The sequence below is a fragment of the Diplotaxodon limnothrissa genome, linkage group LG20 (genome assembly GCF_057381915.1).
Source record: "Diplotaxodon limnothrissa isolate DT_005_m linkage group LG20, D_limnothrissa_male_GT1.1, whole genome shotgun sequence".
In the NCBI taxonomy this organism is placed as follows: domain Eukaryota; kingdom Metazoa; phylum Chordata; class Actinopteri; order Cichliformes; family Cichlidae; genus Diplotaxodon; species Diplotaxodon limnothrissa.
The window spans coordinates 34,520,960-34,548,917 of NC_140615.1; the positions used below are offsets into that span (position 1 = coordinate 34,520,960).

Consider the following 27,958-nt stretch of genomic DNA (forward strand, 5'->3'; position numbering starts at 1 on the left):
ATGAACGAAAGGCACCCAACCAGAGAGAAACTGAGGCGGAGAGAGACGTTTAGAGGGAGTGGGTTGGTTGAGTGTGGGGAGGGGGACCACCAGCCCACCGAGGACAAACTTGCAAGAAGCAGAGGATACAGAAAAGGCTCCGCAAGACAACAGTGCAGCAGCTCGGCGAGTTTTGAGGCTACAGAGGCAGAGCAGAGCTTGCAGCGGATAACAATGATTGCAACAACTCAACAAAATATGACCACGGATCTGGTATGTGTGCATTTTCTTTTGTTTTGTCCGCACTTTTTTTTTTCTTTCTTTTTAGATTCAGAGCACGTGTATGTGTGTGAGAGAAGGGGGTGTTTTGTGATGTGCAGTGAGGAATTGGTGTTTTTGCCTTTTCGCCCGTTCACACTTTTCTTCGTTAATATCCATCACCTGGACAGGCTTGACTCTGTGCACTGCGGTGCAGGCTGGGCTAACGTCCGGTCGTTGTCACTCCTACATTGTCTTTCTGTCCCATGCAGACTTTTTCAGCAAAATATCTGCACCAGAAACAATGCCCATTCCTCCAACAGTCAGACGTGAGAATTTGTTCTAAGAGACTGTCCCCTCCAGCGTGGACCTGCACAGTGATAAAGAGGCAGGCTGCGCTGTATGATTGATCAGCCCTCTGCTGCATAGATGTGTTGTCAATGAGCAAAGATTATGAGCCAATATCTTCTTTTTACACTTTAAACCCTTGCTAGTTATGGCACATACTCCATAATATCTGTAATTCTGATTCCATACAGATTCCCTATTCAAATGTAACATTCATGTATTTTCATGAGTAGACAGTTTTGCCTCTAAACAACTTGTGAGCTCACTGATATGCATTTACATGTAATGTTATTGCACAGGATGTGATCTGCAAGATTCATTTCTGCCTTTCATTCACCGATGGTGTGTAAGTGTGGTTGCATTATAAATGGTTTAATGTAAAATTGAAAATACACGTAAGTTAGGTGGCATCATTTGTAAACTCTGAATTTAACCCTTAAATTAAAAAATAAATCTTGAATTATTCAGGAATTTTTATTGGCTGCTCTTCAGCAGAGTCCATTTTTAAATCTTGGCAAGTCAAATAATGAACAGGTCAAACTGTCACTCTTCTTGGGAAAGGGTTTCAATCAAGTGGTCATTAGAACAGGGCTACCCTGAAGGTGAAAGTGTTCAAGAGACTAGATTGAGTAGTCTAATTATATCTAATTAGTACGTAGCCTATTTGTGATACAGATCACAGAGATGTCTGGCATTAAATGACACACTAATATTTAAGTCTTTTACTTACAAGCTGATGAGAGGAAGTATTAATGAAATCATAGTCTAAAAGAATCTTTTATTATAATCCTTCTGCACTTTTGTCTCTTTCAGAGGGCCACAAACGGCTGTGAGGCTTATAAATATTCCATTAGCTGCAAGTGACACAGCATCTCAGTGCAGTCTCCAATCAATATGCGAAGCAATTAATGAGACAATAATATTTGTTCATTTTCAATAAGAGGGTTTGTTGCTGCTTCACTGGGTTATAGACTCTCACCTGTCTCAAGTCAGCGAAGTTCAAATACTATTGACACTATATAAAGCCTAGTATTACAAGACTGCAATCTACAGCCTCACGAGGCACCACCTGTCTCTTGGCCTTTGGACCAGAAAAGAAAAAAGTGAAAATGACTTGTGTCGTGTGTTGGTGTGTCAAAATATTAGATAGAGAATGTACAAAGTGGATTGTGGATTCCACTTAATGTGACAATCATCAACAAAATAAAGCATATTTGTGTCAGAAAAACACAGCGCTTTGTTTGTGGTTCAGTAAATCCCTGCCATTAAGGAATGCAACTAGCAGTGACAGCAATATTTTTTATCCTTAACGCTGGTTAAGTGCCAGCATGACACTGGGAGCTCTTACACTGAACCTATTACGTGTATATCATTTGCTGGTATCCCTTTAGAGCTTGCTAAAAAATGGCATGTTCGTTTTTTTTATTTGTACTGTAACTCTATATCTCACCCGTAGCTCTCCCACATGTGTTTCTACTGATGCTGCTTATTTCCTAAGGCAGGAGCTTGGCCACTTTGAGTGGCTGGACACGCTGAGGAAAAGCTCCCTTGTACAGCAACCTTTTGTACAGTAATTTTCGTGCGTGTGATGGGGAGCATGAAAAGAAGACAGGGCAGCCTTGCAGCAGTAGAGGCTAAAGCAGCCTTTCATTTCACTAAGGCTTTTGCTGCATTGTCTGGTAATAGCCTCGAGGGCAAAAAGAACTGCCCTGTTCCATATGGTGTCCTACCACCTACTGTTTTTTTTGTGGGGGTTTTTTTGTGGGGGGGGGGATAAGAAACTAAAAATCATAATTCTGGTGCAGTGAGTTAGAGCACTGAAGTTCATGAAAGACAGCCTTAGATACGGATCAGTCTTGATGTCATTACTACAGCAGTTTGGTTACCATTTATTCAAACTATGCTAAAGTTAGCAGTCTGCTCTAATGATGACTTTCATTTTTAATGAAGGGAAGGGGAAATATTGACAAGATAATGCATATGTGGGTTATCTGCAGATGTCCCTTGCAACCTGTTATTGTGAATCCTTAAAATCAGGAAGCTTTTGTTTATATCGAGGGCTGTATGTGAATGCCAATACATCTCTCCCTTTTATATGTTGGTAGTTATTTCGTTGATGCCTTCTCCAATGTTTTGTGTGCAATAAACATTACTGGCCAGTATTAAGGGATGGGGTGGAGTAGGGTGGGTGCCCGGAGGTATGCAAATCTACAAGCAGAATCCCTGAACAGCCTGCATTGGTTTCTTCATTCCCCTGCATGTGATTTATTGTTGGATGCCGCAAAGACACAGAAGATGGAGTTAAGGAGGTCTCCTGAGCCTAATTTATGAATTCTGAGCGCCGCCTGGATTCTGCGCAACCCAGTTGTGGTGCATGGCTGTGCAGACTGAGTAATTGTGTTTGGCGTGACTTGCTTTTGTAGTGTGCAAACTCGATCAATACAGTTCAAATTGTCTGATTTTGTGTGCACTTCATTGAGGAAAGGGGGCCAGTTTGTTTGTGTGCAGGTAAATAAGCAATTGCTTCTATTTAGTGTAAATTCTAAGTCAAAATGGTAGAAGGCACAAAACAGGCTTAGTTTTTGTGAGGTTCTTCCACTAGGAGCTGTCATATATTGCAGGAAACAGTGTTTAAGGAAGAGTGTCTATCTAAAAGTTTTCTCAGTGGCTGTATTCCCACTGTTAATTGTTTCCCATTGGACCTTGTACACATTATTGATTCTATGATTTGGCTGAATGAAAAGCCTGTGGCTCTGCTGGCAAATGTAAGACCTCTCTCTCTCTTCAAATTCAGTTCTGCATGGTTCGCCAAAACTCCTCTCACGGGGATGCCTTCAGGATGAGTTATCCACAGAGGTATTGCCTTTGATTTGCAATCTTGCACCCTCTGGTGTTTGACTGACACCACATCCCGGATTCCACTCCAGCTCGTGTGGGATCACGCAGGCTGAATAAAAAGACTGTCTATGTGTGATTCAGTTGTGGTTTGGCTCAGCAGAAAACCCACATGGAGATATTTTTGCTTGTCCGTCAGGGTGCTGACTGAGATAAACCTGGTCTGTCATACAGCTTGTCATCTGTTCGACTGTGACAGCAGTTTGTGCTGCATTAGGTTCCCACATGCTTTGTGACCAGCAGCCAGTAGGCACTAGCAGCTTCGCCAATGTTCACTCTGGGGATTCTGCTCAGTCTGTCTGCTCTGTACCTCATTTACAAGTGTGACAAAACTCCTTATATACTGAAATCTGGGATTCTCCCTGTCTGCCTTAACAACAGCGCGACCTTAATTGGAAGTATAGCTTAATGTCTGTGCTCAGGAGAATAATAAGAGCTGTGCATCTCATTAGGCTGATGTTCCAGGTCTCATATTGCTCATATAAAGAGAGAAAGGACGTGCAAGTGTAGTGGTATCAGTTAAGTGAAGACTTTAGTTGAAAATGCCTGTTTTGACTGAAATAACAATGCAGTTTTATTTTATGCTTAATAATGACTGCATTTTACAGCATATCCACTGTTTTCTTATAGACCTTCAATTTTTTTTATAGCAGTTTTTCAAACTTTTAGCCAAAAGTGCTAACTGTGCAATATGATTCAGTAACTGTACTCTACCAAAGTCTTCACATACTATAGGTTTTTTATCTACCAGAAGCAGACTGGGGAGCAATTGTTAACCAAGAGGGCAGGAAAATGTGATAAAACAGTGTTAGACCAGGCAGGAGATACACAGCCTTCAACATTAATCTCCTAGCTCTGGCCTGCACAGAAAGTTCAAACATCGCTTACAAGTTGTCCCTTCAGGTGTAACTGGTTTTAATTTTGAACATGTTACGATACTGCAGCCGAGCAGATCTATTAAAGATGAGACCTTGGCAGGAGTTTTGTGCTGGCAGGCCCTGAGTGTGAAAACATGTAATGTTTTAGAAAGTGGTAAAAAATGTGTCTCAGAACTAAACTTTTGATGCAGTTGGACCCATAAAGAAACACACATGGAAATGAGTTTTTCCAGACATTTTAACTCCAGCTATGTAAGTACATCGTCAGTTTTCAGCACTTTAATAGACTAAGTATCGGGGGCTTTAAATCAGACAGTGAAGAGAGGTAAGGGCACATGTGTGGGGGAGAGAAAGTACTAAGATATTAAAGGCTGATGTCAAGGATAGTATGACACAGAACTGGGGCATCTGGTGTCATGCAGGGAGCACGGAAGAGCAGCAATCTGTTGACCAGTGCACCCCATATGCCCTTCTTCCGCTGCCCTCCTCTTGACAGCCTGGTGGAAAGTGATCAGGACCAGCGAGGTTTTGAGGGCCAAGTCAAAGGGGTGAACAGAAATAATGAAGCCTGAGTTTTATGGCTGCTTTGTGACTGAACTTTCACACTCCAGCAGACGCGCGGCTCCAGCAGTGCCAGCAACTCATTATGAGGGGAGCAGGGCACAGCCTGGGAATCACACACAATTGTGTTTAATTGTGACTGATACTGATGCAGGCTCATTCTATCAGTTTCCCCTGATTGCATTCGGAGGGTACACGAGGACTAGAATCTAAAGTTTGAAATTTTTTTCTCTTGGTAATTGCTTGTTGTTTGTTGCTCATCATATTATCTTCTTCTTCCTTTTATTGCCTTTTTAACAACTTCATCCAGTGCTGTTGTTTAAATCCCGACACACAAAGCAGCTCTTTGGAGGTGAAGTATGAGATAGCTTTTTTTTTTTTCTATAAATGCACACAAGAACAACACATTTCTCAACAACTCTTTAACTCATCCCCCTCTGTTTTAGCTGTACCACATGGCCCATCAGTCATGTAACAGGTGAAATGAAGCAGAGATAAAAAAAAAAAAAAAGAAAAAATTACGGCGTGGCTAAAATTGGTGCCGCAATTAAAGACATATCTCTCATATGCAGCAATTTTGTGCTGTTCTCATATGGAAAATTGGTGTAATTCAGTGAGAGCCCTACGATACTGAAGGCTGGTCTTAGCCCCCTGAGCCTGTCGGGGAGAAATTTCTGTGACTGTAGAAATGAAGCAGCACTAATGTCCTCCTCCTCAGCTGTTCTCGCATTCATCACAGTGTTTGTGTGTTTGTGTACTCTTCAACATAAGGACCTGGGCAGTACAGATGGTCCTCCGAGGAACTGGAAGGGCATAGGGATCGCCATGGTGGTGATCCTGGCTGTTATGTCTCTGGTCATTCTCTCCGTCATCCTCCTCACACCTGGTAAGAATGTTGACAAAGAAAATGGTTAAAATAGTGGGAAAGATGTTGGGGAAAGTAAAAGTATCATAGCAGAGAGGAGATGTTTTAAGGAGCACTGAAGAACCTCTAATGCAGTGCTGATTGCATACACTCCTCATAAGTCTATAGTAGGGCAGGGAATATATGAGGCCAGCAGCCAGGCAGCTTAGCTTAGTTGCATAAAGACTGGAAACAGAGGGAACCAGCTGCCTTCTTTCCAGAAGTAACAGGATCCTGCTACCAGCACCTCTAAAGCTCACTAATTAACGCTGTCTCTCCTGTTTAGTATTTAGTATTTAGTATTTATTAGTATTTATTTATTTATTGTCATTGTCAAGAACAATGAAATTGCGTTTGGGGCTTCCATACAACCCAAAAAAAAGAAGAAAATAATAAATACCCCTTAAAACCCAAGTGTACATATTTAACCCAGTGTGACTCCAATGCAATAAGACAATCCTTAGCAATAATGTTCGTAGAAATTCAGACAAAGACCTGAGAAACATGACAAAATACAACAATGCAACCCATTCAATATTATTGTACTGTGAGATATGATATCAGATATGATAGTTATCTATTTAAGAAAGAGGGGGGGGGGGGGCAGGAGGGGGAAGAGAATAAAGATATGATGCACCAATGCAGACCAGTTCATTGCTATTAAGAAGTTGGATATGGTTATTGTCCGTGTTTAATCCTGACAAAAAAACACAGTGTAAATACAACCGTTTATGGGCTTTTAATCTAGGTGACAATTTCTTGGCCCTGAGCAGTTGCCAGGCAACCAAGGACAAATTCAGGAAGCTATACAGCCAAACTAGAGAGAACATAAAAACCTCCAAAAGTGACTTCTTGGGTTCACATTTTAGATTCAGTAAAGATTAAACAAACAGGATATATTCTGTTAATTAGAGCTGCTGGTAGATTGTTATTGTCAGGCCAGGTTAGCGGTTCCCCCAAGGCTGCTCAGTGAATATAAATTCAGATCCAAGGAGTCCAAAAAAAGGAAAAGGGCGTTGTTGTAAATTGCATTTTAGTAGTGGTAGGTATTTAATAACGTGGAAAATGTTTAATGGGAAATCATAAAATGAGTTGACTCAAATGCCAAAATATCCCTTAAAGCACCGTGCTATGATTTAAAAGTCCGACTTTGTGATGGTTAATAATAGATTAGTTCACACACTCAGATACTGAATTCAATGACTGAGTGAGGTGGCTTCTTTGGGCTACTGACAGTTCTGCGTGGACAGCTCTGGAGTCTCATGAAACTCTTAATGTTCTTCTTCAAGAGAGGAGAATTATTATTAAATTTAAATAGCAACATGGCTCCATAACTGAGACTTATGTGGTAATGAGACATCTGCCCTGTGCTCATAATATGGTAATGACACGTACAAATATTAAATGCACCAATGCTCCTGTAGCTGTACTGTGCTTGATGCCATACTGAGTCCCTTTAAAGAACTGAGATGTCTGTTTTACTACTGATAATTTTAGGCAAGCTCGCAGTGGTATTTCCCCCCCCCACACCACATCTTTACATTATAGAAAAATATTCCACTGAGTGTTGCAAAGTAATAACAGTAACTTTGAGTATGCAAAATATGAATCCAAGATGAAGCAGGAATGTAGGCCAAGTTGCGAAAAGCCTCAGACTTTGCATTTCTGTAAACAAAGGAGAGTTTTTGATGTGCTAGTTATCGCTGTCTCTTTGCTTTTAAAGACGAGTCTCACTTGTTACTTCGCTCCCATCTCACGATGGAGGACCTCGAGAGTGAAGAATTTAAGATTCATAACCCCTGTGTGGCATGGCTGAATGGTAAGGATCCATATTCTCACTCACAAATCACTCTTCATTGATAAAGTCCTCATAACAGTCTGACGCCTCTTTAATGAGGTCACCTACGACTGAGCCACTGGTTTGCAGCAGCAGCCACTGGTTCTGCTCTTTCATTCTAATAGCACAAGACCTTCTTCTGTGAACTCAACCTTTTTTAGAGAACGAAGTTGCTCTTCGCACCAGAGAGGGACATGTCCTGTCGTTCAGCCTCACCAGCAACATAACCACAACTCTGCTGGACAACAGCTCCCTGGTGAGTAACAGGAACACTAAACTTTTAGAGAATAGATTTCAGTATACACAATTGATCATATCCACAGAGGCCTGGGCACACTGATGCTCAAATAGACAGATTAAGAGGAGTATGCTGTATTTCCCACTGCTCCACATCCCACACTTCAGACAAAAAAAGATTTGGAAGAGTGACAGCATCGTCTAATTTCCCCCCCAATCTGGCTGCTCTGTGAGCCCTCAATACGAGCCTTCAAAGAGAATTTCCCAAGCAGGGGCATCATTTTGAACGCCGCCTCTGCACGACACTGACAGACTTATGTGGGTCATTGCCGAGGAGCTTAAAGCAGGGCTGTGCTGTCAGGTTGAGAAGTCACTCCTCGGTTTTGGGATAGAGCGTTTTTTCATCTTTGCTGCTGTTTCCAATTCCAGAAAAAGATTTTTTTTTTGGTATGAAGAAGTATACAGGATTTCCTTAAATAAATGAATCGCTGAGACAGATCCACCTAAATATAGTGTCTATCCTTAAGATAAAAAATTCACATTAAATCAGTAAAACTTTATTTCCAAGAGTTTCGTACCTGTATAAGAGACAATGAAGAACGAGTGAATGAAGATTTTAATGAAAGCAAAAACATGGGAAGCAAAAGCTAGATCACCACAAGCCTTAAACACATGGCACATGTTCTCATGACACAAAACTGGCTTGTAAGAGGGATTTTTAATTAAGTCATGAATTATGGAGGAAGTCAGTAATCTGAAGAAGGAATTAGTGTGACATGGAGTTTTAGCTAGAAAATGTCCTCGAGAATTTTAAACTAAACTATAATCGTCCCACAGCTACTTGGTTTAAACTAGAATATAAAACATTAAAACTGTCGAAATGTGAAGGAGAACAGTAGATTAATGTTTGAAGGTATGTAGCTTTTTTATAGCACTGAAGAACAAACAGTAGTTTTGGTTATTTGTGAGTTTTCTGTGTATATCTTGTTACACACTGAATAAAAGGACTGAAGAAATCTTTGTTTTAGTGAATACCACAATAGTGAAAAGAAGAGTGATATTCTGTCGGCAGTGATTTATATTTGATGGTCTTTGGCTTTGTTCTGGATACATGAAAGGCTGGAGACCCCATACACAACAGAGGAAACAAAAATTACAGGATATATGACGGTTATTAAGTTTAATGTGTGTGTGTGGCTCAGTTTATTCAATGTCACTTGGAAATACACGTTATTTCCACGTTATTTACATCATATTCTTTCCTCTGTGACTTTATGTGGCATTTGCAAGATGTGCAGAAATCACAAAATTATAAATGCATCATCGGCATCATAATAATGGGCTGCTTATGTTTCCAGTAAAGCAGCTATAGAAAGTACAAGACAGACATGATTCTTGAGGAAAAACTCGACATCAGAGAATAACAGTCACAGGCTTTATTTGAAATGATAGAAGGCAGTTAAAAGTGGAATTATCATACTAAATATTCTAAAACATTTTGGAATGAAAAAGAAGATTTTCTAATAAAGCGTTGTTGTCTTTTTTTCTGTAGGACCTGACCACTACTCAGTTCCAAGTGTCTGCAGACAAGAGGTTTGTCCTCTTGGCATATAACATTCGACCGGTAAGTTGCCTTTGAATGACAAGTGGGCTCAGACTTCCCCAGAAAGAATCATCAATCTTATCCAGAAATTATCCAGGGTCATGAATTATCCACTAGTATCAAAGACAAGCTGTTATGACTCACAGACCACCATATGTCTGACAGGCCACTAGTGACAAGCAAAACAATTGTGACATGCATCCTGATCAGAGCCTCAATGAAAAAACGAGGAGAAGAGCAAGAACAGAAGGAGTGTGAGGAGAAAAGAGCGTGTGAGTGAGCTCATTTATGCAACTGCAGCAATCTTCAGCTCCATAACACCACTTGCTCGATGACTGGGTTAACATATGAGGGGCTGAATATTTAAACTGGCTGATGGCACGACGTGCAGGGAGTTGACGAAAGCTTTGAATGTGATTGCCGTGAAGAGTTTAGCACACAAGTGCAAATGGGGGATGGGGAGATCAAGGAGATGAAGAGGTGAAGTTGGAGCTGCAGTAATGAAATCACCTCTGCCTGTTCGGGGGGGAGGGGGAGAATTTTAATGAGAATCTGACGAGAATCTCGATTGCAGGTGGTTTCAGATCAGCGCTGGGGTGGACAAAACACAGATCTTTTGCTCACTTTACTTTTAACACCGCGTAGCTCTGTGTCTCCACCCCCCACCAGCCACCTCGCTCTCTAAATGCCCTCATGGTTAATAAATAGGTGAATCTTTCTTAAGATAGAACTTTATTAATCCCTCGGGTGGGTTCCTCTGGGAAATTCGACCAGAGGGAAGGCAAGTTGTGTAATGTGCAAGTAATCGATGAGGCAAGAAAACAGAATTAGGAGGAAATGAAGGCTCTCAGCACATTTCCCTGAGTTTTTATTAACAATCTTTAAACAGATTTTTATGCTTTCTCGGTCTCTTCTTTATTCAACCTCACAGCCTTTTCCATTTCTCTGGGTTTCCTTTAGAGACCTGCTTTTGCTCTAATCACTGCGTATCATATTTTCTCTGTGTGGGGGGAACGAATGAGCCTGTTGCTGTGTTACAGCATCATCACAAACACAGTGCATCCATTCTAACTAAATTATTGAGCGGTTAGTGGGGATTCAATCAGCTTTCACACATTTCTATAGAGAAAGGGCTCAGATCCGTGCCCAGATTGTGGGTTGCTTTGGTTGATCGTACTCTATGTCATTAGCATACTTCCTTTGATATCAGCAGGAAATGTCCTGTCTAATCTGTATGCTCAGAGTGTGCGCGCCGCATACTCGAAGAAATCAGAGACAATAGGCATGGCACCTGGAATCGTTTGTTTATTTAGAAATGAATTTCTGTGTTAGCATGGCTGGCATATTGTCAGTGTGCGCGGGGGCTATTCCTCCTCCATGCTCCTCTTTTCTGTGGCTGCCTCCTTCTTTCTCCTGCTTCATCTTCCTCACTCTCACTCACTTTTTTCTGTCTATCTCTGGGGGGATTTGTGCTGACTGAAGCAGTTTGCGCCAGGCAGCGGCTTTGCCGTTCAGAAGAGCAGATAGTGGTAGGGAATGAGAGGAAAAAACACAGAAAGCAATGGGGAAAGGCAGTAACGATGGAGGAGTTTGCAAATGGGATATGCATCGCTTGACCTTAGATACAATGCCCAGTTGAAATTAGTCAGAAAGAATACCCAAAAATGTCCGAGATACTAGAAGGAGAGAGCTGTAGTAGAGAGAGAAATGTGTGTGCAGGCTATGTGTAAAGTTAAAAGGCTTCTTTGGATTTTGTACTACCTCTAGAGGCTTTAGGGGAGAGTTGTGCCCCGTGAGTGAAAATAAATGGATTTTGATAAGAGAGTATGTGCATAAGTCAGTTAGGGGATTTTTCCACACATAGGAACAAGAGAAAGCAGGTTTCCTACAGGAAAATATCTTTTCTTAAAGCTTATTTGAATTAAAGAGGTTTGCCTTAAGAGTTTCTTTTCTGTGTGTGTGAGAGCAGAAAGGCAAAAAAGAGAGGACGTACATATTTTCAAATGAGTGATGTTGAAATAGTTCAGCGGCGGTGGAGGTTACCAGGATTGATGAGCGGAGGCAAATGAACCGGTGCCTGCCAAGACAGTGTAGTTTCGGGACAAATAAAAAGCAAAGGGAGTTGGGTCTGCACTCTGCAGCAAACCCTGATGGGTGCTTGTATCAAAGGCAGCGCATTGTGGGGCTGCTAAGTAATGCATGTGAGGCAGGAACAATGTTGAGAAGGAAGGATGCTATTATCTCCGCATTGTGAGTTTTACATTGTACAAAAGCCTCTAATAACTGTGCTCCTGCAAAGGGTGCTGTAATCTCTATACGCAGTCTTTGTCACATTATCCAGCAATATCTTCTGAGAATGTAATCATGTGTTGTGCCCATACCCCCCTATTTGGCAGCATGGAGGGGGTGGGTAGTAAAAGGGAGGCTGACAGGCAGCACGATCTGGAGGATTTATGATATGTTACTGGCAACCACATTAGAATTCACTCTGCCTCTTTATGACAGATGCTCTCACTCTCTCTTTCTATTTATCACACAAACACACAATAACACAGAATCTGCCAGTGATGTTAAATCACAAGCAGAATCTTTTGGTTTCTAAACAAATCACAAATAGCTGATTTGGTATGGTGCTGACAGCAGTGCTGCCCCCTTTGGTCTTGAAGACTGATACCCCCCTTTAACGTCCTGTCGCGGCTCCTTTCACTCTATCTTCTTCCCTCACTTTCCCTTTTGTGTCCACCACTTCATGTTATCCTCTTCCTTTTCTTGCTCCTGTTTTGTGTTGTGAACAGCTCTTTTTCTGCTCCACCTAATGCATAGCCCCTCATGCGCAGCCGTTATGCTACAATCAGATTTCCCTCATGCGCAGCCGTTATGCTACAATCAGATTTCGATTTCATTTAGATAGCCTTAAAATTTATTTCCACTCCTTTATCCCTGCAGCTTTAGCGCTGTGTCATTCCATTCATGCATTTTCTAACAACAGACAGCACTGAAGAAGGGGGGAAAAAAATCCAATTTCACTACTAAATGTGTTGTATAGAGGATGTGACATTTAATTTCTTTAGGGATTGGTTTTCCAGGTGGCTGGGGCCCTTAGTGGCCAGTGGGCAAATGCTGCTTCCAACTCTTTGCTTGAAAAAAGAGGTGTGCAAATCAATATTTTGCCTTGAATTCATTAGCTATTGATTTGATCAGTTGCAGTTAAGAGACACACTTACATGCACAAATTCGTTCACACACGTGTTCATTTAATTATTCAGAGCTTCTGATGCTTTTCTAAGGTTTGCGACACAGCTGCCAGCCACTATAGAGCTCAGTGTGAAGGATATTAACTTTAACGATGCTTTTTAATGGGAATGTCTGTCTTCGTTTTTTGTGCTTTTCTTTCACATGCCATGTCTTTGGTTTTGTCTCTTTTGCTCAGTCTTGAAGGTCCAACTTTCTCTTATTCACTTGAGATCTCAGTTATGATGTAATATGGATGAAATTGCTGCCAGTAGTTTAATGACTCCTGCAAATTAAGTCCATATCACTAAGACGTAAAGATGTGATTGGCTCAATAAAAAGTAGGGGAGTGTTAAAATACCATCTACTAAAAATGATTGCATATGCAAATACTTACAGCACGAAGCAATTTTCCACTTCCATTCTAGCTTAGGTGAAAGAATAATATTAAATATAACTATTATCAGTGAAATATTTATAGGCTCACTAAACCTTTACCTTTGTAATTTTGGAATAAAATTATGCTGCTCCTTTTTGCCAGGTAATAAGCCACTCGACTCAGTCTTTGCAGTGATTTCAGAAGCACTTAGATGATGCAAACACAGCTCCTTGTTGCTTATGCTTAACTGTAAATTTTTTTTGTCATAATATTTGTCTCATTTGCATTTAACCTTAATTGTACATGCTCAGGTGCATGTGTGAGCACTAAAGTATGTGTTTTCATCTATGTGCGGCACACCTTTGTGCATGATATCCTCTACCTTTTTCAGGTGTTCTCTCAGTCCTTCACTGCCTCCTATGCTATCTACAGTGTGGCTAATGGGTAGGTGGAATCATCACTGCTAATGCATGGGCTGCACTGGGCATGAGCGTTACCAATGCAAGCAGACCTGCAGATTGGAAAAAAAAAAAAAACTTTCCCCAAAGCGTGTTTCATTTGAATCAGTATTTCATGTTTCTTTCAGACGTCCATTCATTTGTCAGTGTTCTTTCCAGGCTCTATAAGGTTTGTATTGTACTTCAGATTTCACTGCCTGAGAATCATATTCAGCATTATCTCTGGGAAAAAAAACTCTTTGGTAGCTGTGAGTGATCCCTTGAAATTCTAAGGAGTTATTCTGAAAAGGATTTCTGGAGGACCTGCAATATTGCCCGAGTATGCCTTGGAGAAAAATGTTTGCCTGTCCTAAGGAAATTAAAAAAAAATTGTGGCTAGAAATATAGAAAAAGAAATGTTGCACTCTTGCATGAATCAGCCCCGTTCTCTGTTTCATTTTCCCTCTCTGCATCTTGCCCCTTTGTTCTCACAGTGCAGTAGCTCCCTCAAGGGCAGGGCTTGGATGGACCTTGGATGGCTTCAAAGAGGAGAGTGTTCCCTAATGGAGGGCTTATGTTTGAGTTTTTGTGTGTGTTTCAGGGATCTGCTTGAACTCAGCCCTCCAGAGGGGCAGAAGGCAGCATTACAGTACGCTTCCTGGGGACCTCAGGGGAACCAGCTGGTAAGTGAGGGCCTTACTCATGTGTTGTCATCTGCATCAATTAAAACTGTCAGTATGGTGGAAGTGTTTATCACCCTTTAAAATCCATAATAATGCTGAATGCCTCCTCCATTTGACATAATTTTATTCATCATAACGTCAAAGGTACAATATCTTATACAATGAACTCCACCTGAAGTGGCTGTCGCACTGTAATGGGGTTTTGTGCTCATAATACATATATAATTCATCTACCTGACCTGCAATGTAATTGGCTTTTGCTGCTATGTCAGTGCTCATCTGCAGCTTATTAACTGGCAAGTGAAGATGTATTGGCTCCCACCCGTGTGTGTGCTAGCCAATGATTCATTCATTCTTGGAGGGTGTCCGCTTCTCGAATCATGGAGCCAGCAATGAAGTCTGCAACCTTGCTGTCTTTGATAATGGATTGGCGGTGCTTTCTGTCTGTGCTGCTCATGCCAGGCCTTTGTGTTTGACGGAGATATCTACTACAAACCAAGTGTGACCAGCGAACCCCTGCGTCTTACATCCACTGACCAGGAGCAATACGTGGTGAACGGCCTCTCTGACTGGACTTATGAAGGTAAAATGTAGTTCACCTGCTGACTCTCCAGATTCATACTTTTACTTTGATATTACAATAGTTCTTTCTTCCAAAACAGAGGAGGTGCTGCTACAATATGCCGCCCACTGGTGGTCTGTGGATGGTGCCCGCCTTGCATACCTCAGCATCAACAACTCTGTTACACCTGTGATGGAAATAACTCATTTCTTAGGTGGTCTCTACCCCTCCAATGTGCTCTTCCCTTACCCTAAGGTGAAAACAGCTAAGCACTTTGCAGTCACCAAGTGTAGGCAGTTTAGAAAAATGCCACTGTTTCATCATTTGAAGTTGAGTTCGCAAAACTATAAAATAAACTATAAAGGGGAAAACAAAGGGTCTTTCTGAAGCAGCTGTGCCTCAGCCTGAACCAAAATAGCGGACTGACAAGTAGTGCAGTAGGTCTCTTGCTGTTTGCATGACTAAAAAGATTTGCTTTTATAAAGAGCATTCATTTCATATTTTTTAAGTTTATTTTATCTGGGGGGGGGTTTCTTCACAGGCTGGCTCAAGTATCCCATCAGTCAGTCTGTTTGTGGTGAATCTGTATGGTCCAGCTCACACTCTGGAAATGATGCCTCCGGACTCCCTCAGAGCCAGGTAGCACACCTTCGTAAATGCTGAAACAGAATAAGCCTTAAAGGATTCAAAGCACACCTGAAATTACTACACGTGTCCAAAGTTTTCTTGCTTGTTTTCCTTTTTCTTTCAGTTTCTTTGCACCACTTTCTAATACTTTCTTCATGTATCCTTTTTTTTTTTCTTCAGAGACAACTACATATCCATGGTGACTTGGATCAGCAGCACCCGGCTCGCAGTTCGTTGGCTGAATCGTGCACAGAACCAATCTGTGCTCTGTGTTTGCGAGGCTACCACAGGGGCATGCTCAGAGGTGAGCGGTCATCACTTGTTCCACATTAGTAATCTGAGCACCTTCTGCTGCAATATACAGCTGTAATAGAATTTTTTGCTTCATTTACACAGTGTTGGGAGTTAAGATTGATTTCCTTAAGCTCCCAAATCTCCACTGACTGGATTAATATTTAAGGTCATTTGCTGCATGAGAAGAATTTTCAGTGATGTACTGCAGTATTTTAGTCCTGCTGCTCTTCTATAAATCCTCACAGATCTCACTTCAATATTCCAAAATATTATATTAAAGGGGACCTATTTTAATATTTCCTTCTTGTCATGTATACAGTACTGTGAAAAAATGTTAAGCGAGGCCTCATTTTGCTTCCAAGGCGCCAGACTCGCTTGTAACTTTTTGAAGAGGTCTTGAGCAAGAGTTCTCCAGGTTTTCAAAGTAATGTCTTTTAAAGTTTTTCTTTGGACATTGGCGGCTTTTTCCCTCATTTTCCGTTCAATCCTTGTACCTGACCGTTTTCAGAAGAATCTCTGTTTGTTTGTTAAGGCAAGTAACACAGAACGATGAATCATTCGAGCATAAAAGCGGCATTTAATTCAAGGGATGAACCACTGCTGTGTCTACACATAGCAGACAACTTAGCAAATAAACAAATTTACTTGTATCTCTGGGGACTTTCCTACTAGCAGCCTGTCCCGAGAAGCACAATTTGTTCTCATTTCCCATCTACAGAAGATGAACAGAAAGTCATGTACTTAGGAAATTGTGGGGAAAAATCCAGCAAACTCCTGACACAGGACTTAAGAGATCTATCTGGCCCTTCAGTTCATCCATCTACTGTTCACTGAAGCTTCATCAGAAATGGTCTCAGTGGAAGGGTGGCTGTCAAGAGTTTTTTTTTTAAGGAAAGGAAACAGAAAAAGAGGAAAAAGTCTGAGGTTTGTCAAGTTACAACCAGTGGATTCGATTTTGAAAATTTTGGTTCAAATCATCATCACTACAGTCTGATAGTTATAGAAGAAATGGGACTCGCTCCCAAGGTGTAATATAATGACGATTTGTCACGTACCGTGGTGTTCCTGAGGAACGTGAAAGGTGTCCGTCCGCGTTCTCAGGCTACGCGCCGAGTTATGGATGTAATCCAGTAGAATGACACTCCGCGGTAATATACGTTCCAGCCATGTATTCCAGCCCTTACCATAACCTTATCCCTAACCTTAAACAGCACTTTAACGATGTTAGATAGTGTTTCCCAAAGCCATTTAAGTAAAACAAACGTAAATGTGTAGATTCATTCCAAGCGGTTCTCATGTTTCCTCATTTTTCCAGTCACGTAATCCAGGGACGTGTTGGGTGGCCAGAAGCGTAATATATTGACGATTTGTCACCTAGCGTAAAATGTTAAGCTTTGGGAGTGAGAACATGTTGTGGACTGATGAAGACAAATTCAAAATATTTGGTTTGTATTGTCATCAGTATGTATAGAAGGGGTCATGTGAGAGATCAAACAGTGACTGTCTGCAGGTATAAAACACAGTGAAGGCTCTGTCATGGTTTTGGGCTGCCCTTCAGCCAGGGTTGTTGGAGATCTTATCGAAAATGAATTATGAACACAGAAAAGTACAGATTTTGATCCACCATTCAATACCAGAACAAATTATGTTTTTGACATATATACTGTATTTCTATTTATGTTTGCATGTTTCAGTACATTGCTGCATCTATTTCCCATTTTCCCAGAAAAATATGAGGAATTGAGGGGTGGCTCAAGACTTTTGCATAGCCCTGGAAGCCAAATCCTGACGTACTAGAGTGCTCTAAATGCTTGGTTTCTCGAAGTTTTTTTTCTGTGTGAGCACAAAAGCCCCGCCCATACAGTTCAGACCCTGTGTTTGTGAGGGGCAAGCAATCAAAAGAAAGCTGGCTTAAAGGAAGAGGAAAGGGAGCTAGAATGACTTGTGTGTGACAGTCAGATGATGTGTTATCAGAGGTTGCGCTAAAGCACGCTGTACTGGAGCCCAATAATAAAAACACATTAACAGAATTGACTAATCCTGAAGGCTAAAGAAAAAACATTAAAGAAAAAGTAAACATTAGAGAAAAGTTGAAAGAATGTAATCCATATTTGTTCAGTGTTTACTGCCCTCTCCTCTACTATTATCTATCTCTAATACACTGAGAGCCTCGGGTAACTCTATTCAATTAAAAAGTCTAAAGATTAAAAGCTGAACCCTAACCCACAACAATTTCTATTTTTACGCTATTTTCATTTGCTTTAGTTCACTTTTGTTGGTATAAAGCACTTTATAACTCATATAACTAATGTTTTTCTACCTTATCTGAAATTAAAATTCACAGAAACACAAGATGGCCATGGACATAATGCAAAACCAGCGACAGGTATGTTGTTCTTTTGTCCTATGAAATCTGTTCACTCCTCTTCTTCTGTCTCTCTTTTGACTGTGTCCTTTCCTTGGCAGGATGTGCCACTGTTTTCAGCAGACGGCTCTGTTTTCTATACCATCCTGCCAGCAAAACAAGGTGCTCGTGGAGAGTTTCGCCACATTGCTGGTCTTGCAGCCCAGGTCAGTTTTGGGAGGTTTTTAAAATAAGCTGTTGTTAACATTTTGGGGGAGGTCACATAAACGCCCCCACTGTGATTGCTAATCTCTTCAGCATAGAAGCTAAAGTGTGTTTTTCTCACCGTCTCCTCCATTTCTTTCACAGGCAAAGCTATTTGATTGCATTTATTTCCCCCCTAATTATACAAACAATTGAGTCTTTATCCCCGGAGTGATTTTGCAGATTAATATTTTCTTGGTCCTTCGCTGTTTTTATCTTTGCAGTTTATTTCCATTTTACAGCTCATTCATCTTGAGCAGGGTAATTAAACATGTTTAATGATGCTTTATAAGAAACATAAACTATGCAGGAGAAAATTATCTTTTCAAAGTTAACACCTTTGTAGTTTTTGGGCTCATATTCTGAGGTTTCTCTCCTATATCTCTTTAACTTTAGTTCCCCAAAAAAACGTAATAATTATAAGTACTCTGCCTGCACCTCCCTCTGTGTCAGTTTCTTCGATTGAACTTCATGACCCTTTCTTCGTGTTTGTTGTCGTCTTCTGGCGCATTCTTGCTGTATCCTTCTGCCTATTTTTAGTCAGCGAAGGTGTCTACTTCTTCATCTCTGTGTCTCTGTCTAACGCAGCTTGCCATCCCCTCTGTCCCTCCTCGCTTCTTGACATCAGGGAGCTGGGACGTCACCGTGCTCTGCGCCCTAGACGAGAAGGCTGGAAAAATGTATGTGTGAGCCACAGTGTGTGGTGCTGGGGCGAATACGGCTTTATCAGTGCTCTGTTTCTTACCATGAACACACAAGTGACAGCGGGTATAGTAGAGTCGAACACTGGCCATAATTATGCTCTGTGAGCTGAGAATAAGTTCTAGATGTGTCAACCTCTGGGGAGCAGGCTCTTTTATCAGGCTAAACACACGTGATTGTAATTAAAAATAACTAAAATGCCATTTTAACATGTAGGATTGATCTCGGTTAAATACCCCAAAGGAAACAGCTTTAACTCTGACTTTGGAAGGCATTGCATCGAATCTGAAGAGCGTAAAGGTTTACTTAGACTGGACCAGAGCAGATTATGGCTTAAATCTGTCTTTATCCTGCTGGGGCCAGAAACCCCACATGAGCTGATTGACTGAGGTGTGAGCATGGCAGACAAGCAAAGAAAGGCAGTTATTTTCAGTCTCAAAGCCCCCAGGTAGCTGCTTTGTGCCTGAAGACAAGTAGTTCTGACTTACAGTGTTCTACTTACATTTGACACAAGTGTACAATCCTATGATTACATTTATACAGGAGTGGATGGTAAGCATGAGAAATACTGTACTGTGAGAAAAATCATCATTTCTAATTCTGCCTTAGAAAATAAATATGGCTGATTTTTTATTACATGCTGGAGTATGTAAATAGCTGTAAATAGATTTTTGTCATGAATTATTGATATCTGGAATAATTAGGATGAAGCAGGGGCTCTCAGATGTTATCTGCAGTGCTAGGACTATACTGTGAGTAACGTGCTATAACTATGATTTGTTTTTGTCCTCCTCAGCTATTTCCTGAGCACAGAGGAATCCAGACAGAGCAGACACCTTTACAGGTAATGTTTGATCTGAAATTGTAATTATGGTTTGTAATGGATTATGATATATAATGGTTTGAATGGGGGTAAAGGCCCAGGGACCCAAAGGGTAGGCAGACCTTGATACGGAGCCTCTGTTTAAAGTGATGTTTGAAACCATTGAAAGATGAATGAAAGATTAAAAACCACTCCAAAAACACAAAGAGTAGTTCTCAGCTCAACTACTAATTAGAGATGTACTCCAAAACCAACTAAAATTTCGCAGCCTCACTTCTGGCTGTTTTGAATAACCTGCTTTTAACATTGTTTGTTGTCTCATGCCTTGTGGTGACCTTGGCTACCATTAATCCTTTGCAAAAAAAAATATTTTCATTTAATGAAAATAAACTTATCAGTTGTCAGAATCATTTTCTTAGCTTCATTTCCTTCTCTGACTTTAAGAAGGTGGTTCCCTCATTCATTTCACACTGGCTGTATAATTCTTTATGTACGTGGCAGCTAGTCTTTGCAGTCACCTAAAAAATGCATATTTAATTAAGACGTATTATCTATATTCACCTCTCTGCATTTCCTCACAGGTGATCTTAGTATTGATGTAAAGATTTTATTGCCTGTTTGTAAAATCACTGTATGAATTAGCACCTCCTAACCTCTCTGATCTTTTAACTCCCATCAGACCTTTGTTTTACTTTTTTCTTATTATTCATTACTGTTGCTCTTTCAGCTGGAGGGCATATTGGTCAACTTCTGTTGTTTTTCAAAGTGCTTAAAAATAAGTACCTGACGCTTGACCAAAGACCTGTTTTTCTATGTCTAGGTACAGAATGTTAATTCAGGATGTCGAAAATACACCCAAAAATATAAAAGTTACTTTACAGTACTTTATATTGCTATAGCAAGTCATGTTATTGTGGAACCTTCAAGATTAAACGTTGCATTAGGAGAAATGCAGTTATTGATACATAAAATGAAACTACAAAAAGGTCACTTAAGTGTTAAAATTGCTTGTCATAGACACTGACCTGATGCAGATTTTGTGCAACATTGTGACAGTAGTCAGGGTAATTAGATATTTAGCTTATTAACATTACTTGTTCTAACATATAATTAGACCTATAGTCTGCTGCTCTGTTAGCAGCTCTGTGAGGCTGTTCTTATTTGCTAACATTTGCTAATTAGAAGATAACACAAAGTGCAGCTGAGGCTGATGGAAATGTCATTAATGCTCTGGGAACTTGGCCATAAACCGTGACAGACTTAATTTTTTATTTTTGCCTCAGGATGTTGCTAAATGAGAAATTAGAGGATGACCAAAGTAATTTTAATTTATCTCAAATGCAACATAAATGTCTAAGCCAACTTTATCACAATCCGGGCAATAGCTGTCAAGATACTTTACTTAAAACCAAAGAAAGTGGTGTGATGTTTAGTGGGAATGTTAGCAGGATATCATGTGGGGGTCATTAATGTTTCTATAAAATTATCAAATAAAGCTAAGAAAGAGTAGCTGCACATTTTTGCATCAGCTGTATATGAGCCACACCAGCTGCTTGGGCCAGAGTCATTTAAGACAGATGATCTCACCTATGGTAAACCACTTGTCTGTTCCCTCATCAGCCTCCTAGCTTTCATATCTTTTTTATGAGCTTACATACCTTCGGGTTTGGGGAAATGCTTCACCATTATAGAGAAGGGAAGATGGCTTGCTTAAACTTTGTCTATGATTACAGTTTTTCTCAGTTGCTTTGGTGCATTTCTCACAACAGAATTGATCTCTGCACCACTACTAAGGCTCTTCTCAAAACAATTAGTGCAAACTGCAAAACATGGTGGATAACTTGCAAAAGTGAGTCACTTCATCAAAAAGAAAAGTCAGTTGTTCAAAATAAGTAGTCAATGCTTCAAAAGCAAGTCCCTTAATCAAAACAGATAATACATTCATCAAAAGCAAGTACTTATATCAATCAAAGTGTCAGGGCTGTCACAATTACAAGTCATTACACCAGCACCTTTGGTCACAAAATCAAATGGTTTGAACATGTTCTCATTGTGACGGATTTCTTTGTAGGTGCTTCCCAATGACATGTCAAGTCTGGACAGCATGCATGGCATGTTGAAAACCATAAATTGTAAAGGAAAATCAAGACACTCCATATGCACTCTTGATAATATTTAATTGAAACTGTTCACAGCATTGTGCAAACTGGGGAAATACAGTAAATCAAACATTTTACAGCAAACATAAACTCACTTAGACAGTAAACCTCACTCCAGTGGTTATGAAACAAAAAAACAAAACTGAAAAACAGACACTGCTGCATATCAATCATTGATATCTAGACGCTCCCGTCTGTCTGCCCACATATTTGCATCAACATCACAGCGAATGTCAGCTCTATCGATGCATCGGGGAAAGTATCTTCTGGAGTGTCAACTCCACCCTCTGCAGGACTCTGCTGTGATGTCATCACAAGCTGCATCCATAGCTGCTAGCAGGGTCATTTGGGTATGTGGATGCCTGTCATATACCTTCCACCTCCAGGAAGAGAAAAACTCCTCAATTGGATTTAGGAATGGAGTGTAAGGAGGAAGAAACTCCATAAGCATCCTGTCGTGTGCTGCAAACCACTGCCCGACTACAGCAGAGTGATGGAAGCTAACATTATCCCAAACCACTACATACATTGTCCGATTGTCACCAGGATCATCCCTTTCATTTTGTGGGATTAGGTCCCTATAAAGAGCGTCCAGAAAAGCCAACCGGTGTTGTGTATTGTATGCACCAATACGAGGAATATGGGTGTGAATGCCATTTTCTGAGATTGCTGCACACATTGTAATATTTCCTCCTCGTTGGCCTGGGATATCAATGGTGGCTATTTCTCCAATGTGATTTCGTTCACGCCTTTTGCAAGATTGAATCCCGCTTCGTCAAGATATACAAACGTTTGCAGGGGTTTCATGGAAACTCCTTAAAAATAGGGTTTTCAAAATGGGTGTACAAAGTGTTTGACAAGATGTTCAACAATTTTGAGTGCACTGACACAAGCAATGAAATGAAGACTATTAGTTGTAAGGACAATGACTATTCAGCCGGTACAAGTATAAATAATTGTGACATTCATGATAAAAGAAAGGAGATAGTGATGAATAGCAAGTCAAAAGTGACCATTCTTTAGATATTTGTACTTACTCAACTGCTTCATGTCCAAAGGCATTTGCCTTTGGACGCAATGAACATGAAACCGCCACAAGGTTGTGCCAAAACGACTACATGTTGTGGAGGTTGAACTAACTGTTGTGCAAAGTTTAATTCTGTTGTGAGAAATGCACCAAAGCAACTGAGAAAAACTGTAATACTGTATGAAATTTGTAAGCACTGTGGTGGAGAGACATTTAGAGACTCAACACTGCCTAACAGAGCAATCTGTATAACAACTTTTACGTCTAACCTTATTGAACCCCATTTGTTTCTGAAAAGTCAACTCTGTGAACAGTCTGTCTCTTGACATTGACATTTTCCTTTATATTGCCCCAGTCATTTGTCCCACTCCTGGAGCAAATCAAACTGCTTTAGACTTTCCTGTTCTTTTGAAGTGTGATCAATAATAGAGCAGGGCGATATGGCCAAAAATATTTATCACGATATATATTTGAAAATTTGCGATAACGATATAACCGACGATATAATTGATGCGAGACAAAATACAACTCCACAACATTACTAGCGCAAAAAGACAACCTTCCATTTATATTCACTTAAACAAGAAGCTGGTTTTTATGTACATTAAAGCTTTATAAAAATGTAACAGTACAAATGCAAATTCCTTGCTGAAAGTTTAACCAAAAGGCATTTCCACTAGAAATGGGCTGACATGTCCTGAGCATAACCATGTATAATATCCACTGAAGTTAAAAAGAGGTGCTTTGCAACATTAAACTGCAGTGTGCAGTACGCATTTTTCGGACCATAAGGTGCACGGGATTATAAGGCACATTAAGCGAAACAAAGCAGTCAGATAAATCAAACTTTATTAAACTCATTCTTCTTGCTTCCTCCATTTCTGTACCATTGATTCATTAATGTTGAATTCTCTGGCAGCTGCTCTATTCCCATGTTGTTGCAGTATATTAATGACTAACCTCGTATTGTGGATGGATTATCTCAGTTGTTCTCCTGACTGAAGTTTGGTCCGTTTACAGCATCCTGCCATGCGATTGCATTTGTCTCTAACCATGAAGAACCTTCACGTTAACTTTTATAAGTGGAAAAGTGTTAGTGTTCGTCCTCCAGCTTCACTGTTTATGTTATGCTAACATAGCTGTGTCGCTAGCGATCACGTAGCACATCATTATATACCAGCTAGCCCAACTTCAGTAACCCTACAAACGTCACTGCTGTTTAGTTTCCTGTCTTCATTTATGTTGCAAGTGATAGCAGAGCTGTACGTTTGATTTTTTTCAGAAATCTCTCAGTCAGAACATGCAATATCATGCTTAGGTAACTAGCGAAACTAGCGAGCTAACTTCCGCTAGCTTCCTGCTAACTTCTAACTCCGTTAAATGTAATAACTTTTGTTTTCATGGATGCCTGGAAGTTAAACTTCATAGTTACACCTGGTAAAGCAGCAATGCTGATCGTTTTATTAAAGATGAAAGAATTTAGACAGTTTTTAACTCTAAGTGATGCTGCAGTGTTGTTTGACCTGAAGCATACGGAGTTTAGGACCCAGATTACTCCCAGATTTAAGAGCATCTTAGTCCGACAAATACGACAATAACAACGGCCGCTTGCATGTTCTGCAAAAAAATGTGCTTTGTTGTGTATCTGACGGACAAACACCAAACCAGTTCCACATCACGGAAGTTGCACCATTTTTACAAACCAATTCTGGATCATCTGTTTCACTCAACAATCGGCCATGTGCGTATGAAAACAAAGGCACTGCGCATGCGCGTTTTACTCCCATTCTATCGCGATATTTCATTTTCCTATCGTTGCCTAACATTATACCGGTATTACCGTGAACGGTATAATATGGCCCAGCCCTAATCAATAATCTCTTCTCTTTTTTTCAAAGCGTGGACTTAGATGGAGTGTTTCAGCGCCAGTGCATTACCTGTAACCTCATAGATGGATGCCGTTTCTATAAAGCCGTTTTCAGCCCCAATCAAACCCACTTTACACTCTACTGTTTGGGTAAATCACCCACGCACGTGCATATTTATACACATACAGGCTTGCATTGCTCAGACAGTTGGTTTTATAATGTCAATTTGAAAAATCCACAGGCCCGGGAATCCCTAAAGTGACGGTTCACAGTACAAAGGAACCCTCCAGTGAGTGTTAGATCTTCTTGTCTCAGTAATGGTAAAGTAATACACACATATACACATACACACCGGCTGTCTGCTGTTTCCCCAGACAGCCTACAGAGAGCAATACATTCAAGCAGAGCCTAAGTGTAAATCCATTACTGTCATGCTTGTGAACACTGCCCTCTGCTTGTGGCTCTCAGTTAGAGCCATTTATGTGAAGATGATATGGAACCAGGTGGCATGCTGCGGCTGTCTTGATGGGGGAAAAACATTAAGACAGTATTGGGGGGGGGGGGTTTGTTTGTCTTTTAATCTCCACAGGGTATGTCGTCTTGGAAGATAACAGCCGTCTGTCTAAAGCTCTGGAGGACAAACGACTCCCTGAGACTCTGTTCAGGACACTCTCAGCAGATAACCATGGTACCGCAAAGACACCGCTGCACTTATTTGTTAAACTCTGTTTGAAGAAGTATACTTAAGCAATCAGTTAATATCATTAGAAACAATGGAGCACTGGCAGAACAAGAATCTCAGCCTGGAAGGGACAACTGTAGTTAAGTATTGACCAAAGCAGTAATTCGTTTTAATTGTTTGTGAGTGATAGTAAAAATGTCCTTCGGTTGGGATGTAATTAGTAACTAAAAAAATAAATGCAGACAAATGTGTTTCTTCAAGCCCCGTTTCCTTTCTGTAGATCTGCACCTGAAGCTATCTCTGCCTCAGGGGTATGAGGCCAACCTGCACCCTCTCCTCATCATTGTGTAAGTATCATTAAACAAGCTTGATAAATGTCAGCTGCCATTTGTTTTGCAACCTGTGACCCCTAATCTTTTGATCGCTCGTCCGAGACTAACAGATTTCGCCACACTTGCTGATCTTATTCCTCTTGTTGTTCAGAGATGGCATTCCTGGCAGTCAGTCTGTAACGGAGGAGTTTGCCCTCGACTGGCCTCAGGTCTTCTCCAGCATGCACAATGTGGCCTTGGCCCGGGTGGATGGCAGGAGCGGGGTTGGCCGTGGACAGAAGACCACTGCTGTGGATCCGCGCAAACTTGGCTCAATGAGAGTCAAAGATTATCTGGCAGTTATAGAGTCAGTCCAATTATGCTAAAACAGAAGCATTTATAGATTAAATATAAAAACAAATCTTGGTAGTTGAAAAACTAAAGGTCTTTTACGTTGTTTCCGCAGGTTGTTAATGCAGCTGCCTTATATAGACGATCGCCGGATGGCCCTCTATGGAAAGGTTATGGCACTTTTCATTTTAGACATTTATTTCCTTTGGATGAAACTCATCGCAGATATAATTGATGTTAACACGTTTCATTTTCTCAATACAGGCATTTGGTGGTTATTTAACTCTCAAGATGTTGGCAGTAACAGATAAGCTCTTCCAGTGCTCAGCTGCTGTGGCACCAATAACTGACTTCAGGCTTTACAGTGAGCAGAGATCTTGTCATTAACTATTCATGTAACCGGGCTACGAAAATTGTGTCACAGCTCAGAGGCTGTTAATTTATCAGAGAAAAAATTTTCTACTGTTTGAAGGTGCTGCATTCTCGGAGAGGTACCTTGGACTTCCTGCAAAGGAGGAACATGCTTACTTGGTGAGACTCTAAAGTTAGTCTAGAACTGAGACATTCAGGAGTCTCAGTGTGTTTTGATGGGTTAAGAGATAACTTGAAGTTGATTGCAAGTTAATCACTAATAACTAAACCATTTTACCAAGTTGTTAATAACAATTTATGGTCATTTTTGAGACTTTAGTTTGCAGAGCTGTTGAATTGTACTGTGTTCCCTCACTGATTTATGAATGGTGCGAAATATTATAAATACATTGATGATAGAATTGTCCTGAACAAAAAACCACAGCCTCATGTAAGATTTCAAACTTGAATAACCACCCTTTAACTTTTTACCCTATTAAGACGACATTTAACGACCTCACCAGTAACCTTAATTATGAGTTTTGACATTTCAGTATATGATATGTATCAATAAATACATGATTTGATGACCATTAGATTAGTTTTTACTGTTTGTTTTTTTCAAAGATAGCCGTCAAGACCACCCTCACTTACTTCTCATATAGACACAGTAATTTTGCTATGTAAGCAACCCTGAAATATGACAGAAACCCAGAAACTGATTGTTCGGTTCAGAAAAGAGCTTAGGTCGTTTAAGGGTTACTTCTAGTCTACTTTCAAGGGGTAGAGAGTTAAACCAATACTAAACATTGAAACTTTTTTTTGTCAAGGAGGGATTTACTGCGGAGCCAGTGTGATAGACTGCTATTATTTCGCTTAGGTGTACCCAATATCTCATCCCCTTTTGCAATCTTTTCAGACTGCCTCCATGCTGGAGGAGGTTAACAAGCTGAAAGATGAGAACTTCCTCATTCTGCATGGAACTGCAGACGGTGAGATCATGTTCATTTTATGAAAAATGTGACAGCTATATTTTTGAGGGGTAAATTTTCCTTACATTATTTGTGGGTTTGTGTGTATTCATCCAAAGCAAGAGTACACTTCCAGCACAGCGCTGAGCTCCTGAGCCGTCTGGTAAAGGTGGAGGCCAACTACTCTCTGCAGCTGTACCCAGATGAAGGCCACATCCTGAGAGAGCCCCGCAGCATCAAACACTTCCAGCGGACAGTGGTGAACTACCTCCAGACCTGCTTGAAGCACAGGCCCCTCCTAGATTCCATAGAGGATGAAAAGGAGGAAGATAACTGAGCCCAGCGTTCCCCTTTCTTTCTTCTGAAGGGACACTCTAAGGATTGTATGCCAT

General features: G+C 40.6%; 1 protein-coding gene across 1 annotated transcript; it reads left to right on the forward strand.

Annotated features, from left to right (window-relative positions):
- LOC146611339 (inactive dipeptidyl peptidase 10) lies at nt 1–27,903 on the forward strand. Its single transcript, XM_085345557.1, has 25 exons — nt 1–252; nt 5,691–5,805; nt 7,547–7,642; nt 7,822–7,916; nt 9,450–9,521; nt 13,502–13,554; nt 14,149–14,230; nt 14,693–14,813; nt 14,893–15,047; nt 15,334–15,431; nt 15,600–15,723; nt 18,058–18,099; nt 18,180–18,284; nt 18,910–19,001; nt 19,820–19,867; nt 24,931–25,049; nt 25,142–25,189; nt 25,490–25,588; nt 25,863–25,929; nt 26,066–26,260; nt 26,360–26,414; nt 26,509–26,608; nt 26,717–26,775; nt 27,515–27,587; nt 27,686–27,903. The coding sequence occupies exons 1-25, from the start codon at nt 1–3 to the stop codon at nt 27,901–27,903; spliced, it is 2,583 nt and encodes an 860-aa protein (XP_085201683.1).
- The last annotated feature ends 55 nt before the right edge of the window (nt 27,904–27,958 follow it).